The 16,023-nt window shown below is 35.9% G+C and overlaps 3 protein-coding genes across 4 annotated transcripts; 2 read left to right on the top strand and 1 right to left on the bottom strand.

Annotated features, from left to right (window-relative positions):
- The first annotated feature begins 669 nt into the window (after positions 1–669).
- usp30 (ubiquitin specific peptidase 30) lies at positions 670–6,512 on the top strand. Of its 2 annotated transcripts, none has more exons than XM_058777431.1 (13): positions 670–839; positions 1,466–1,575; positions 2,632–2,814; positions 2,904–3,007; positions 3,186–3,284; positions 3,400–3,445; positions 3,522–3,616; positions 3,717–3,776; positions 3,934–4,020; positions 4,123–4,203; positions 4,309–4,531; positions 5,077–5,185; positions 5,276–6,512. In XM_058777431.1, the coding sequence occupies exons 1-13, from the start codon at positions 769–771 to the stop codon at positions 5,520–5,522; spliced, it is 1,515 nt and encodes a 504-aa protein (XP_058633414.1). In that variant the 5' UTR covers positions 670–768; the 3' UTR covers positions 5,523–6,512. The 2 variants fall into 2 exon arrangements, with proteins under 2 accessions (XP_058633414.1, XP_058633415.1); XM_058777432.1 differs by lacking the exon at positions 670–839 and adding an exon at positions 925–1,315.
- A 567-nt stretch (positions 6,513–7,079) lies between these two features.
- Positions 7,080–10,474, top strand: LOC131541587 (peroxisomal membrane protein 2-like). Its single transcript, XM_058777433.1, has 5 exons — positions 7,080–7,318; positions 8,271–8,393; positions 8,581–8,743; positions 9,558–9,677; positions 9,775–10,474. The coding sequence occupies exons 1-5, from the start codon at positions 7,209–7,211 to the stop codon at positions 9,841–9,843; spliced, it is 585 nt and encodes a 194-aa protein (XP_058633416.1). The 5' UTR covers positions 7,080–7,208; the 3' UTR covers positions 9,844–10,474.
- A 3,332-nt stretch (positions 10,475–13,806) lies between these two features.
- LOC131540944 (polyubiquitin-like) lies at positions 13,807–14,893 on the bottom strand. The gene is made up of 2 exons (XM_058776365.1): positions 14,762–14,893; positions 13,807–14,634 (listed from the first exon to the last, which is right to left on the bottom strand). Exon 2 carries the CDS (start codon positions 14,629–14,631, stop codon positions 14,161–14,163), a length of 471 nt encoding a protein of 156 aa, XP_058632348.1. The 5' UTR covers positions 14,632–14,634; positions 14,762–14,893; the 3' UTR covers positions 13,807–14,160.
- Between the last annotated feature and the right edge of the window lie 1,130 nt (positions 14,894–16,023).

The raw sequence follows: 16,023 nt of genomic DNA, 5'->3' as shown, positions 1-16,023 counted from the left end.
ATATATTTTGAAAATATTTAAGTTTATACATTTATATATTCATATTCTGCTTATATTTTGTATTATATAGAAATATATTTAATATATAGGCCTAAACATAACATATTTTTCTTAAATATATACATGCATGTGTTTGTATTTATATATATATGTATATAATTACACACAGTATACACACATATTTTACGTAAACAAAAACTTTTATTCCCGATTAATCGTGCAGATTTGCAAATAAAGGTCGCATAAATTAGAAATCCAGGCGAAAAAGTATCCTCGAGAAGAAAGGAGAAGTAAATAAATAAATAAAGATACTTAATGTGTGATGAGTGAAATACCTATAAAAGATTTTAAGTCTACTCATATGTTCATTTGGAACACGAAACAAATCGAAATACACATATAAATCCTTTAAAAGCTCACAAATATTTCATGTCTTCGTGGCTTTTTAATCTAAATTCTGTCAGACTATGACCTGGTTTCACTTATTAAGAACATAATAGCCTATGGGGTGTCTGTTATCATTCAGCTAATCTGTGAACCTAAGAAGCTAATTTTCCTAAACAGTTAAGGTAGGTGTTGAACACTAAACATCGTCTTGAGTACATTTCTGTTTGTCTGTAAACACAAATCCTTCTAAATAAATAGGTTACAGCTTTCTCAGCCTTTCATCACTTCCGCCTACGGCATCGAGGCGCGTCCCGCTCCGCGGAAGGTCCGTCGCGCAACAATGCGCAATGTTTAGTTCCGCACTTTTAGGCGCAGTGAAATATGCCTTGGTGCAAACAGGGAGCTACAGACAAGCTCGTCCGAGAGTTCTTACGCACCGGAACCGCTGCAAGGTTGGAGTTTGTATAAAAACGTGTGACATGACGGCTGTATATTGATTCTGTGTAGCTCTTGTAGACGCAGGGAACGCAGTAAAGATGGAGGCAGCTGTTGCACTGGAGGCCAGCAGACATTTGCTTTTATTACTGTGTTTGTATTTAATTGATCATCACAGATGAATGAACAAGCGTGTCTGTCTTTATTTTTTTAACTTTTATCTGTTATAGATCCAAGTGCGGTTCTCTTTATAGCTTGATAGCCAACAGTGGCTTTTTAAATCTACTCCATCTGTCTTGGAAATAGATGTAAAGTTAACATCTAGGTATTTCATGATTCAGAAAGCTTCAGTTCAGTGTTCAGCATGAATCAGAGCATGATATTTGGTTTTGCGTGTTCTACTTTTTTTTTTCCCCACAAAAAGTGTGTTGTGTAATGATGGCTTATGGGTTTTTGCTGGAGAGCCAGGCTTAATGCAAACACAGCTGTCAAGGTCAGAGGTAGTCTGCTGTCAGTCTGTGTCTCTCTGACATGTTTGTTTGTGATCAGTCTACATGTGATGATTTGTAAATGTGCTGTTCATTTCTGTCCAGCTGTCTGTGCTGGATACAACCAAAACACGTCTCTTTTCTGTCTGTTTCAGGAACAGGATGATGAAAAACTGGGGTGTGATTGGTGGAATAGCTGCTGCCATGGCTGCTGGAGTCTATGTACTATGGGGGCCAATTTCAGACAGGAAGAAAAAGAGAAAAGGTGAGTTGTCGGGTTTCTTTGTGATTTAAAATCTTAGAGCAAGTTTAAAGTTACCATGAAATTAAAATTTTATGGAATATAAAAGCAGTGTTTGTTATTATTTATTTATCCATTCACGTCAGAATTTTTTAATTTGTGTGCCTTGGTAATATTAATAAGTAATTTTAAACATTAACTTCCTCTGCCCCTTGAAATTACATCTCTTCTCTGATGTTACAGCAATTTTTTTTTTTTTTTGAGTTCCTGTTTGCCAGAATAGAAAAAAACAACAACTTTTTCATGACTTTTCAAAGAGGAAAAAATGTGGAGAGATTGATCACGTTTGGTCAGATGAGAGATACATGTGTTTGCTGTCATTGAAGCATTTACACAGCAGTTTTGGCCAGTTTTATTGCCCAAGTAATAAAACACAAAATATAGTATTATAAATGTACATGCATTTTAATTCAAATATAAAACGCTTGGCTAGTTTTGCAATGTTAATAACTGTTGAAACACCTCTTCACGGTCTTTGTCAAGTCAGGTCACCTTTATTTATATAGCGCTTTTAACAACACAGATTGTGTCAAAGCACTTAACAGTATCAAATTGGAGGATAGAGTGTCAGTAATGTATAATGATAAGATTAAACACTCAATTTTCAGTGAAAGGCATTTCATTATTGAATTCAGAGATGTCATTGTCTAGCTCAGTTTAGTTTAAATAGTATCTGTGCAATCTTTGACTCTTTGTAAAGAGGCATTCCTGATGGACAACTATTAACCTTAGTTTACATGTCAGGAACTGTATCTTGTTACACAGATGGCACTTTATAAACTTGCTTTTAACAAATGAAAATATTTATTCTTAATGTTTAGAAGTATAAAATATAAAAAAGTAGCCTTTTTATGAGAGCAATAAGGCTCAAGGCTGTGTTATATTCTAGAGATTGCAGGTGTGTTTTGACTATTCGTTGCTTAAATGTGTAATTTCTCTCACAGATATGGTTCTTGGTCTACTTAATAATAATATGATATAATTTTATTTTTATTATTAAATGTGTAATTTCTCTCACAGGTATGGTTCCTGGTCTGCTTAATCTGGGGAACACATGCTTTATGAACTCACTTCTCCAGGGCCTGGCAGCGTGTCCTTCTTTCATCAGATGGCTTGAAGACTTTACAAATGAAAGCAGTGTCCATCCAGAGAGAACTGAGAGAGAGACTCATCTGTCCAGATCTCTGATGCAGTTACTTAAAGGTTATTTCCCATTCAACAGATAGCACAAATGCACAAAATATTAATGCACACTAACAGGGTGACCTCTCCATCTTCCTTCCTTTATACAGCCCTTTCGAGTCATGATCCTGGAGAAGGTGATGTTTTAGATGCTGGAGGCCTTTTAGAAGCTCTCAGGCTTTACAGATGGCACATTAGCTCCTTCGAGGAACAGGTAGGATGTTCTCAAAGACAATGCATTTGCAGTTTTTCAGAATATTATTTTTGTAAAAGAATAGTTCACCTAAAATGGACACATTACTCTCACGTATTTACATCCTTAGCTCAAATGTTGGATTTTTAAAAAATTCATTAACACAAAAATGACTGTCAATTTTACATTTTCTCCTCAGGATGCTCATGAGCTCTTTCATGTTCTCACATCATCATTAGAGGAGGAACGGGAACGCCAGCCCAGAGTCGCTCACCTGTTCGACATGCAAACACTGGAGGTAAACATGAACAGTCACTGCTAATGCAGTATTAGAACCCAAGAGATAATTTGTAAACTAAAGAGTTAATAATTAAACAGGTTCCATAGACATTCTCTACTGTTAATACTTTCAGAAAACTGTGGAGTCCAAAGAAAAAAACATAAGCTGCAGAAGTGGAGGTAAATGAAGACTTTTTTTTTTTGCCTTGATTTAGTTTTTATTAGCATTTAGTAATTTAATCTTTTTCATATTCAGGTCCATTACATCCTATTCCAAGTTTATGGAGGACTCGGCACCCTTTTCATGGGCGGTTAACAAGTTATATGGCTTGTAAACGCTGTGAGCAGCAGGTGATCTTTTTCAGACTTTTTAAACAAATATTTATGATTTCAATCTACAGCTTTTTATTGAAAGAATGGGATTGTTAAGCCTGTCTGTTTTTGATTTCAGAGTCCTGTACACTATGATTCTTTCGACAGCTTGTCTCTTTCTATCCCGTCAGTACAGTGGGTAAGTTAACTTGCTCTGTAATACACAATCACATGTATTTTAAGTAGAAAGCTAATCTATACATTCAAAAATCCCAGTTGAAGTCGTATTTCCCAGCTAGTATCTTAAAGACACAGATATGTGTATAGTTTGCGTCACTTGTATTCACGTGTATCAGGGCAGACCAGTAACTTTGGACCAGTGTCTCCAGCATTTCATCTCCTCTGAAACCATCAAAGAAGTGGAGTGTGAAAACTGTACCAAGGTATAATGTGTATATTCAGCAGGACGAGTTACTATATAGTACCTTATTTATTTGCTGCAATTTCTGAGCATTACTGAGCTGATTCTCTCTGTCTCTTTGTAGCAACAGGCTGGGGAGCTTGTCAATGGAGAATTCCTTGAGAGTCAGAGGACAACATTTGTCAAGCAGCTGAAACTCGGAAAGGTAGACATGATTGTTATTCTTTCATTCAGACCAGCACACTTTTCTAAACACTGACACTTCAATATCCTCCCGTTGGTTTGTGTGTGTGTTCATTTTCACCTTTAGTTGCCTCAGTGCCTCTGCATCCATCTGCAGAGATTGACGTGGTCTAGAGAGGGCACTCCCATTAAGAGACAAGAGCACGTTCAGTTTACAGAATATTTGTCTCTGGATCGATACAAACATTGTACTGCTGGTCAGAACCTCCGGAGCACCAGCAGAACAAATAAGCCCATATCTGCCAAAGCTGCCGGAGACCCAAAAGACAAAACCATTGCTAATGGTGTTGGTAAGAGATGTGAACTCCTTTTTTATTTTTTTTATTTTTTCCCGGTGGTTATCTGATGCTATCATTTTGATCTGTGAATATGGATTTGCTCCATTTAAAGTAAAACCAATCAAATATCCTTGCAATCCTTTTGGTATTTTTAATAATAAAAAATGAAATAATGAATGAATTACAATTAATTGTTTCTATTGTAATTATTATTATTATTAATTTTTATTTGAATTATTATTCTATAGAATGTATTCAAAATATATTTATTTTGATTAATAATAATAAATTACAATTAATAATTTTATTATTATTATATTTAATATTTTTAGTGTCCTAAGAATTTCAATCCTGATGCTGTCGTTTACATCTGTGAATATGAACTTATTCCAGATAAGATTTCATCAGTAAAATCAATGCAATATCCTTGAATTCCTTTTATTATTTTAATATAATAATAATAATAATAATAATAATAAATTTTATTATTATTTCTAGAATATACACAAAATGTAATGGTTTTTTTTTTAGTGTTTTAAGCTATATTTCTGTTTCAGATTCAGAACACTGTAACAACAATAAGCCACTGTCCAATGGAACCTTTCCCTCCATCTTTCTACACTCACCAGGACTGAGCTCACAGCTCAACCTCACTTATGACTACAGGTAGATACACACTTGCATGCTTTATGAGGAATGTAATCTATTTCAATTTACTTCATATGGTAATTTACCTTTTTTTTCTCCTCACTCTAGCACCTCAGAGTATCTCTTCCGCTTGACGGCCGTCCTGGTTCATCATGGCGACATGCACTCTGGACACTTTGTCACTTACCGCCGCTGCCCTGCTGCTCTCCGTGGAACGTCTCCTTTTAGCTCCCAGTGGCTCTGGGTGTCTGATGATTCAGTGAGGAAAGCCAGCCTTCAGGAGGCACTCTCCTCCAGCGCATATCTGCTCTTTTACGAACGAGTGCAAAGGCCCAGTCTGAGGGTGGAAGAGTAGCGTCTCAGCTGACCTGAGTAACTTATTCTTAGTTCAAAGCTAGAGCGTTAATCCTCGCTTCTCTTCATTCCAGGCCATGCTACTACGGCCAAGTTCAACTGTGCATCCCTGTGCATGCAGTTTGGCATGCATGTTGTTTCTGATCGCTCTTTGTGACAGAGAGAGAGGGAAGACGAGGACTCTGTATATCATAGTTTCCACCTTAATCTTGCTCAGTGTCTATGGCGGTTGTTGTATTAGAAAACCAATAAGTCGTTATCTGAGCATAAGAATGATGCCAGTCATGAGTACTACTAGTTGCCACTGATATGGGGATTCACAGAGATTTGAACTCTACATTTCACGATAACGTTTCATTGCAAATTGACCTAGAATTGTTGCCTTGCCCATTAAGCTAATGATCTGATAGAGGTACATTTGACATGGTTTATCATGCAGTTTTTTTTATTATTAATAATGTGTCTTTGTCAGTTAATTATCTATTGTTAATAATATATTTATGCAATTTGCATATAAAGGTCTTTTGTAAGACATAAACACCACTAAGCTGTTTTTGTTTCACATTTTGAGGGTAATTAAGGGAGAATGCAAAATCATGGGATGTATCCTCATCAGATGTCGAGTGTCTACATGTAGCTCAGGTTTCCTATGAATCCTGTTTTTGTTGTACAATTGACATATCCCATGTTATTTTATCTTTACTGAATGCCTAGAAGGGAAAACGAGCAAGAATATGGGAATGCAGTCCATATTACAAATTCTGAGTGTTTACCAAATAGATTTTCTGCTGACATAAATATTTCAGTGTATGTTCATTTCCAGTGTTATTCTGTAAATTCCTTGTTATATGTTGATTGTACATGATGCTATTTGCACAATTGTATATTTTTATGATATTAGTGTGTATGATTGTGTGGAGGAACATTTTTTCACATGTAAATTAAATCAAATAAATTCTGCAATAGTAATGTTTTCTCTGCCTTTTCTACAGCTTCACATGTTTTAACTCTCATAAAATAAAATAAATCTCATAACTAAAAATATTTATTTATTTATTAGTGCTGTCAAACGATTAATCGCATCCAAAATAAAAGTTTTTGTTAACATAATATATGTGTAGATACTGTGTATATTTATGGTGTATATATAAATACAAACACATGCATGTATATATTTAAGAAAACTATGTTATGTTTATATATTAAATGTATATACATTTATATTCTTATATATAAATATATGTAAATATTTTCAAAATATACTGTATGTGTGTGTATTTATATATACATAATAAATATACACAGTACACTACATATATTATGTAAACAAAACTTTTATTTTGGATGCGATTAATCGCGATTAATCATTTGACAGCACTATTATTTATTAAGTCATGCTGGTTCAAAACGGCACAATATGAGGGTGAGTAAATTACCAGATGTTCTGTCCCTTTAAGAATTGGTCTGGCTTGTCTCTTTAAGAGACAGCACGTGGATTTTAGGGCGTGGTCATTTAGAAGTAAGCCAATAGGATTTCGCAGAGCCCGCTGTTCTATGACGTACACATTCAGACCAGACCACGCACGCTACGTTCGACCCTCCTCATCAAAGATTTGTACTTTGTTAAAAAACACCGAGCTCTCATGAACCAAGTGCACAGACGGTGTACTAGTAAACTAAACTGAAGATGCCAACGCAAAGTTTACTCATCCGAGATTCCTCTTTTCTGACGAGGGTACTGCAGCAGTACTTGAGTTTGCTAAAGCAATATCCAATCATCACCAAATCGGTTACGAGGTCAGTTTACATGTTTTTTAAAGCTAGTTGGCTAGCTGTAGATTTGGGAGAAATTCACTTACAGTACCACGATGATAGTAATTGTCTTTGGTTGTACCACTAACCAATTATTATGAATGAGTATACTCATATTACACCCTGATCTTACAACAATACAACATCTACACTGAATTCTGCTTGCAGTGATATTAGACAAGTAGAATTTATTCTGTTTTTTATTGTTATGCTCAAAACAATAGAACATAAAAGCTAACATACCAGCAGTTTATTGTCATTTCACAAAAATCATAAAAGCAGTTTTTTTTTCCTTCTTGTTAGTCACAGAATTTCCTGTTTGTTCTTATCATGGTAGAATTTAGATAGTTTACTAGTTCTACTAGTTGGTAAATTTACACCTATGAATTGTGAAATGCAACTAATATAAGATAATGATAATTAATGCTCAATCTTATATTAATACAATAAAATTATTATTTATTTAATATAAATAAATTAATATATCAGGGAAACATGAGTACATAATTTAATCATAATAATTATATAATTAATAACTGCGAGTAATGCATTCATTTATGCAATGTTTGTTTAGGTTTAAAAATCGTATTTTATATATTTAAATGAATTTAATTTTATATAAAATATTTATAAGAAAAACGAATTAAAATCACTAAACAACAGCAACAACAAAAATCCTTAATAAAATGCTTTGTAGTAATAGCAGTCATATATAAAGATATCCTTTAACCATTTTTTTTTTTTTTTTTAAGCTTAAGCCACAAAGGACTTTGCACTGTGTGTTTTTCTATTGGTTGTTTGAGGGGGAGGAGAAATCAAGTCCTGTTAAAAGTAACACTCACTTTCGGACCAAACACAGAAAGACAAGTGTCTTCATCTTTAGATGCAAGGCCATGTGGGTTCAGTGAAACAATGCAAGTTTTGTTCTTTCTTGCAGTGGTATTCTCTCTGCTTTGGGAAATCTACTGTCTCAAGCTTTGGAGTACAGGAAGAGCAACAAAGAAAATAGCCCAAAAAAGGAAATCAATGTTCTGGGACCTGTACACTTTGCAATATTTGGGTAGAGTGACAATGCATTTTGATTACATACACCCCGTAATCATGTGAAATATTTATGTTTTACATATTTGAAAGACTACAAGTACATGTCACAGTACACATTAAGTCATTTTACAAAAATATTTAATACCAGGACTGTTAAATGAATTGCAAATTAGTTTCAAATGTCTCGAATTTTTCTTTTTCAGACTTTTTATCACAGGTCCAGTCAGTCATTACTTCTACCATCTCCTGGAGGTGCTGTTGCCAAACACTATCCCATACTGCCTGATCAAGCGCCTGCTGCTGGAACGTCTAGTATTCGCCCCTGCTTTCCTCTTGCTCTTTTATGTGGTTATGAATGCTTTGGAGGTAATGTTTCATAGCTGAGATTAATCAGCTTTTCTACTTTGTTGTGCTTTCTTAATTTCTGCATTTGTTTACACTTATCTTATTTTCTGGGCAACAACTTTGTTGTTATTACTGTCATTGACATGTTGTTCTACCATTTACTGTCAAGCATGGAGAAGCTGGTAGTAAGTACGGTAAGATGTGTGGATGACGCGAGTACGTGAATTTCATAATTCTGTGGAGCGTGAAGCAGCAGGACTGTTTGTTACTCACCGATGCAGGCCGTGATCTTTTCACGAGAAGCAGCTCTTATGCAAATGTAGGGAAAACCTTCATGTTGGTCAACTTTGACCAGAATACAGACTTCAGCTGCTGGTCAGTGAACAGCTCATGGGCTGCTTCTGATTAGTGTGTTGATTACATTATTTTATTTTTTGCTCTAGCGTCACACCACCTTGACATCTTTTATCTTATGCCTTTACTGGGTCAAGACACTGTTTAACAAATAAGTCTAATAGAGAATTATTTAAATAAATTATATAATGTATTTTATTAAGTACAAAAGAATTAAACAGTGAAATGAATGTTTCTTAATAAAGAGGCATTAAGGCACAATATTTTTATACAAAGCTGCTTTTCATAACCTAACAGGTTTTAATGTCCATTCGTAATACTTTTATCTGTCTGGCCTTCAAGGTTACAGACTGCTGAAGCTTATCTTGAACTTCTGAGACATGCACAAGGATGAGAACAAAAAAAAATCATAAAAAATATGCAGATCAACTTTAATCAGTTATGGTGATTATGTTTACAGCTACATATGTGATCTTTGCAGGGCAAGACTCTTGCAGATGTTCAAAACAAACTTAAAACAAGTTACTGGCCTGCGATGAAGATGAACTGGAAAGTTTGGACCCCAATTCAGTTTATCAATATTAACTACGTACCTGTACAGGTAGGCGTAAGAACATTACACCAGTCCTCTCTTCCAGATTGCATAAGGCTTCTCTGATCCATTATCTCATTTTCTGTTTCTCTTACTCTTTGCACAGTTCCGAGTGCTGTTTGCAAATCTGGTTGCTTTATTCTGGTACGCCTATCTAGCCTCGGTCAGGAAATGAAACCACAAAACCAGCTACAGTAGGCCTTGGTTGAATCCAAATTGTGCCTTTAAAGGATATGTTTTAAATGTCTTCCAGGAAAACTGATGGGGAATATTGGTCATTATCTGTAAAATAACTGTGATGTGGATCAGTAATGAGATTTTATTGCTACTTCCACTGATGGTTAATGAATTGTTGCACTGTTATGAATCATTTTAGAAAAAAAACTTGCTGATGTCTTTCTACTGCTTGTGGAAGCACTGACAATGAGGTCAGGGTTATGATTGTTGTATTTGATTAATTAAAATATATTGATCACAAACGTAGCGGTTACTAATACTACTGCTGTTATCTTCACTGTGAGTTGATGTACATAAATAGCAGTGGTCTTGCTAATATATTTGTATACTTTCATAACCCAATAAATGCATACAATGTTGTTTTTATGACACTTGGTTTAAAATAATTACCAGCACACACACACACACACACACACACATGCACACCAATAAAAAATGTATTTTAAGTCACTTAATATTATGATTTAAAGGCTCTTTACTGTATGACAGTGTTTTAAAGACGGTAATATTGTTGTATTTACACAGCATTTATAGCAGCTCTAATGTTAACAAATAAAATATACTTATTACTTTTTTTTTTTTTTTTGGTTATAAAAATGAAGTTTGCCTCTTTCACAAACACACAGTCAGCTCTAAATATTCATGATTGTTTTGAAACTCACCACCATGCTGAGTTTCCTTTTCAGGGATTATTAAGCAACTTTCTGTTTCCATACCTCAGAAAAGCAGTGAGCATAACAGGCCATAAACATGACGTATGGTACAAACATCTAAGTGTGTTCAGAGCTTGAAATCTCATGGACAAGAATTACGTCATAGTGGAATTTTGTAGACTGAACCAATGTGAATTGATGTAGTTTGTTCCCTAATGCTTCTATTATTATTACTTTTACTATTATTTCTTTATTTATTTGTGTAACATCCATTAAACATGCAATTATACTCGACACTCAATAATAAAGGTTCCAAATGAGAGTTTTCACAGTGATGGCATAGAAAATAACCATTTTTGGTTCCCCAAACCTTTCGGTGAACAGATCATAAAAGATTTATTTTATAATAATGCTAAATCATGTTGACTTCAGATTTGTCGCCAACGAAAATGAAAAGGTGGTTCACTGACAGCTACTTACACAACCTTCATTTTCCATTCTGCTCCTGAGTGAATCATTGGAAAGAGGGTATTCCCCATGATCACATGACGAGGGAAACCCAGGTGATCCGAAACACACCCTACAGAGAGCAACCACACCCGACTCCGATAGTATGCAGAGAGGACTGAACACTTTCCATTTATTATCATGTGTCATGTGTTAAGTATTTGGTGTCCCTTTTTGTACGACTTAGACAAAACACTTTGTATAGTTGTTTAAGTTTGCTTTTTACTTCAATGCATTGGCATGACAAAAGCAGGCAAATAAAATCCCCACATTGATCTTATCTGGAATTACAAGATTAGCCCCTTTCGCACCGCTTTAGTTCCAGAACTAAAAGTACAGTACTAAAGTACTGGGATGATTTTGCTTGAACTATTTCCCAGTTACCATTTAAAGGGTTGCATTCACACCGACAGTGGGTACTAAGAAGTGACGTAAGCCGGTCGACAGCGACGTCATTTGTGCGCGGCGTCCAATAACGAAAACAAAGAAGAACAACGTTAACGACAGGAGGATGGAGGACGCTGTGATCGGAGCTGTGTTGTTGTTGTGTCTTGCGGGGTTCACAATAATGGACATGGAATGTCGACGTAACTTATACGTCAAGCGATTGAAAGATCGGAAAGGAGTTCAAAATGTTCAAAAGTGCCTGCACTTCAGCATCCGTCCATCTATCGCTGTTCTCCATTCTTGTGAAATATAAGTTGATGCGATGTTTACACAGTATGTGTTTACACGGTGTTTTAAATCATGTCGGGTGAGGGCGTTTTTAGGGGTGTGCGATACTGCAAATATTGGTATCACCGATACTGATACCGATACTTTTTCCTTTTCAATAACATGCATTTAAATGACCAATTACACTTTGAAAATTAACAATAACTTATGTTGATATGACTAAAATATTACAGTCACCTTAAAGCTATGTGGATATTTGCCTTTCTGAAAGGAGTTTGCAAGAGGAGCCCAGAATATGAAAGCAATGGGTAAAGTTTCGTGTTAAGCATTTTCCTCCCATAGAAAAGAGTTATAAAGAAAAAAAAAACTTAACATGGCCTAATGCATTAAGAAAGTAATATTGAAAGGCCTACTCAGTATACCGATGATGCAAACTATATGCAGGCAAGCAGCCCAGCATATGAACGCAAAGTGCATGCATGTTAAGTGTTTTCCTCTGATAGAAAACTTTTATAAAGAAAAAAACAACAACTTGGCTTAATGGTTGAAGACAGTAATACTGTATAAAAAGGCCAAATTCGGTAAATGTAATGGGTCTGGCTTCCAGACTCTTCCAGTCTTCCAGCAATTTTTAACTGTACAAAACAGCTCGTTTTGCTGCTTGCTTGGTATTGCAAACTGGTGTTTCTTACCATATTATTTTAATTAATTGTCTTAATTATAAACACACACGGTGGATAGCACAAACAATTTGACCGTTTATTGCACTGTTATTTTCTCATGATTTCCCTACCGTGCCTAAGGAAGTGGAAGTCTCGCACATACAGTCTATGAAAAAAGCTTACTTCCACGTTGAAAAAGGTGAATAAGTTTGGTGCTGTTGCCACAGTAGCGAATTTCTACAGTTCCATCTCTCGCTGTAGCCAATAATATCCGCTTGCGCTTGGAGCCGCTGAGTCACGTGATGGCATAACAAAACACTAAAGCAGGGGAGGTATGGCAAGCAGTAATGTTTGCATACGAGACGTGAAAAGAGCGGTATATAAACACACATATATGTCTATTCTTTGTTGAATGTGTAGAGGAGAGGAAATTAACCTAAAGTATTGATCTAATCAGGCTAGTATCGATCCGATACCAACGTTGGTATCGATACTTTCGATATTAAGATCGATCCGCCCACCCCTATTTCTTACGCGTTTAGCCAATCAGCGTACACTTACGTCACGATAGTTCCTATGGAACTGTTTTAGACCATACTCTGAAGTAGGAGCTAATTAGTTCCTCCAAACGGAGTTCCGGGAACTAAAACAGTTCCCGCGGTGCGAACACGCCAAAAAGTGGGTAGTTCCACAATTAGTACTTTGAAAAGGTTCCTGCTGTTCGAAAGGGCCTAATAATGTCTTCCTTATTGCTCTCCATTCCTGTGTGCAAGCATAAACAACTCGTGTGACAAGTTTGCATCTGGCATTGTGAATATGTGTGCAATGAAATATTTGTTTACATAGATCTATTTTGTCCTCAAATGGCGAGATCAGGGGGCCTCAAGTATTAATATGAGCTAAAAATAAATATACATCTTATCTTAATTTTTTTCTTTGAAGAATCAGGGATCCATTTGGAAAGCCTGGGTATATGAAGTATCTTAAGTATGAAAGTGTGATTTACAGACCTGGATGTCATGTGAATTAATAAAATTCCACTTTCGTGTTTATAAAAAATTAATATTTACTAGTTATGGCAAGCTTTTTGAGAAATTGTCCCCCGGTTTCACAGACAAGGCTTAAGCATAGTCCTAGACTAAAATGTAAGTCTTAGCTCTTTCTGAAATAAACTTGCACTGACTGATCTTAAAATATATCAGTGCCTCTGTTTTGTCTCAAGACACACCCCAGTAATGTTTTTTTCTAAGCATGCTTATAAAAATTACTTAAATGTCCTAACTGAACTATGGACTAATCCTGAGCCCTGTCTGTGAAACCAGGCCTGTGAGTCTCGAAAAATCTTATTCAGTAAATCACAAAAACTTGAGAACCATCACAAAAAAAGTGAATACTGAAACGCACTTCTTGGGAATGATTGGAGCATTTATTATTTTAGTCACAGTGAAGGATCATTCATAATGCTGAAAGATACAGAACAAAATGCAGATAGATACAATGGAATTAGCCTACATGAGTTCTGAAGACGGTTACACTTTATTTTAAGGTGTTATTACAGTGTAATTACACATGTAAAGGACACCTGAAATGGTTACCCTGAAGACATCAGCAGGTTAATGCAATGGAATTACATGTGTTCTAAAGACATTATGAAAATAAAACCCACAACATTGATAGCGAGTATAATAGGCCTATCGTATTTACATCACATATAACAACAACAACACTTTTTAGTCCTTTTTTCACACATTTAACCGATCAGCCTCCTCGCAGACGGAGAGTCATGTGAATGGTGCTTCCTGAGGCGATGTCGTATTCCTGCAACTTTCTGCCAGACTCCAGTTGCCTTCCGTTGAATATCAGTCTCTGCTGGTCCACAGGGACTCTCTCTTTGCGGTAGATCTTAGCCTGAAGCTGATCTACGGTCTCGTTGACATCAACTTCATACGTTCCGGTCTGGCCCTTCTCATTCCTGACGAACACTTGGAAAGGTCCAGGGTTGGTGATGAGAAGACTGACCACTGATCCAGAGTGCAATCCGTAACTGCTGAGGGTCCTAGAATCATCCTCAAGGCTGATACGGGTACCGTTATCGGCAGACAGCTTCTGTTTGTTAGGAGGCTCTCCGAAGTGCTGAGAAATCAGCCGCTTGAGTTCGCCAACCGTGGTATTACCGTCCACTTCCAGATGCTTCACAAGTCCGCTCATCAGTCTAATTATCAGCTTCATCGTCTTTCAAAATGAGATAAAATAAAAAATAATTCAAATTTGACAACTACAGCATCATTTAGTTAGCTACTTAAAACTGGAGATTAGAGTTAATATTAATGCTCAATATTTTCATAGGTGTGCTGCTTACCTGGTTGTTCGAATACTTTGCTGAATATGACTTTCGTTGGATATTTTCTTCAATAAGTCTTGTAAGTCGCACCGGAATCTCAAATAATGTGCCTCTGGTTACACTGAGCAAAGGCACGGATATATAAAGCTTCAGCTCAAGCCCCGCCTCAAAACAATGTTTCGTTTCCAAAAACTTGCTCAGTCACTTTCGGTTTCCATTCTCACAAAATCGCTGATGTAAGTCCTGAGAAATCATTGATCAAGAGGTTGTTCAGCGCAAATAAACAATTCAGATATGAAATATTCTTTCATTTATCCATTCATTCATGTATTTATATATAAATAATATTTATTTATAAATCTAGTTTAGCTGTATTTACGCAGCGAACCATTTGTGGGTCCCAAAATGTTCTGGGAAATTAAAAATAGAAATGACCATTATAGAACGTTCTGTAGCACTATTGGTTCCCTGCAGGTAATTGCCAAAAAATAAAAATAAATAAGTAAATAAAATACATTCTTGCAACGTTCTGGGAACCCGCAGAGATCTTTCTTACTTGGAACAAACAATAAATAAAAAAATAAAAAAATGCAGGAACCATATGAAGGCTAGGGGAGCGTTCCGTTTTTGTATCTTATAGCTATGCCATATTTGTTTTCTGTAATATACATTAAAAGCAGTGTATAGTTTATCTACCTGTTTCATGAACATAAAAATTTACTTTTAAAATTAAATGTAACAAAAAAATTAATTAGTCCTGAGAGTTTCGTTCACACATAACAGGAAATCAGAGATCATTGGAATGTGAAAATGTTCCACCTGATCTTGGGGAAATCCAGGTAAAGCGAAGCACGTCATAGAAGAGCTAATACACCTGCTCCATTGTGACTACACTGCAGTTCAAGGTCAAAGTTTTGTTTTCTGTTCTGGTGTTATTTGCTGTTAATTATGCCTGCTGTCCATTATAGTCCAACCAGTCCCAACTGAGAGGTGGCAATCTTGTTTATGTACTATTTATAGTATGAACAGTGTTTGTGTTTATTGCCCAGGATGAGCTTATTCTTCACTAAATATTCTGATTGAAGACCATTCCTTCATCCAGAATCACTCCAGACCCTTTAGATTCACAGCTCCATGTTGCTGCTGCTTCTCTTCAGTTCACTCATGTTCTGCAGGGTTCAGATCAGAGGACTGGAATGGCCAGCAGAAGCTTGGTTTTGTGCTCACTGACCCATTTTTGTGTTGTTTTTGAGGTTTGTGTTTGGATTATTGTACGGTTG

The sequence above is a fragment of the Onychostoma macrolepis genome, chromosome 05, assembly GCF_012432095.1.
Source record: "Onychostoma macrolepis isolate SWU-2019 chromosome 05, ASM1243209v1, whole genome shotgun sequence".
In the NCBI taxonomy this organism is placed as follows: Eukaryota; Metazoa; Chordata; class Actinopteri; order Cypriniformes; family Cyprinidae; genus Onychostoma; species Onychostoma macrolepis.
Note: the sequence above shows the minus strand (reverse complement) of the source record. Positions and strands in the feature narration are given on the sequence as shown.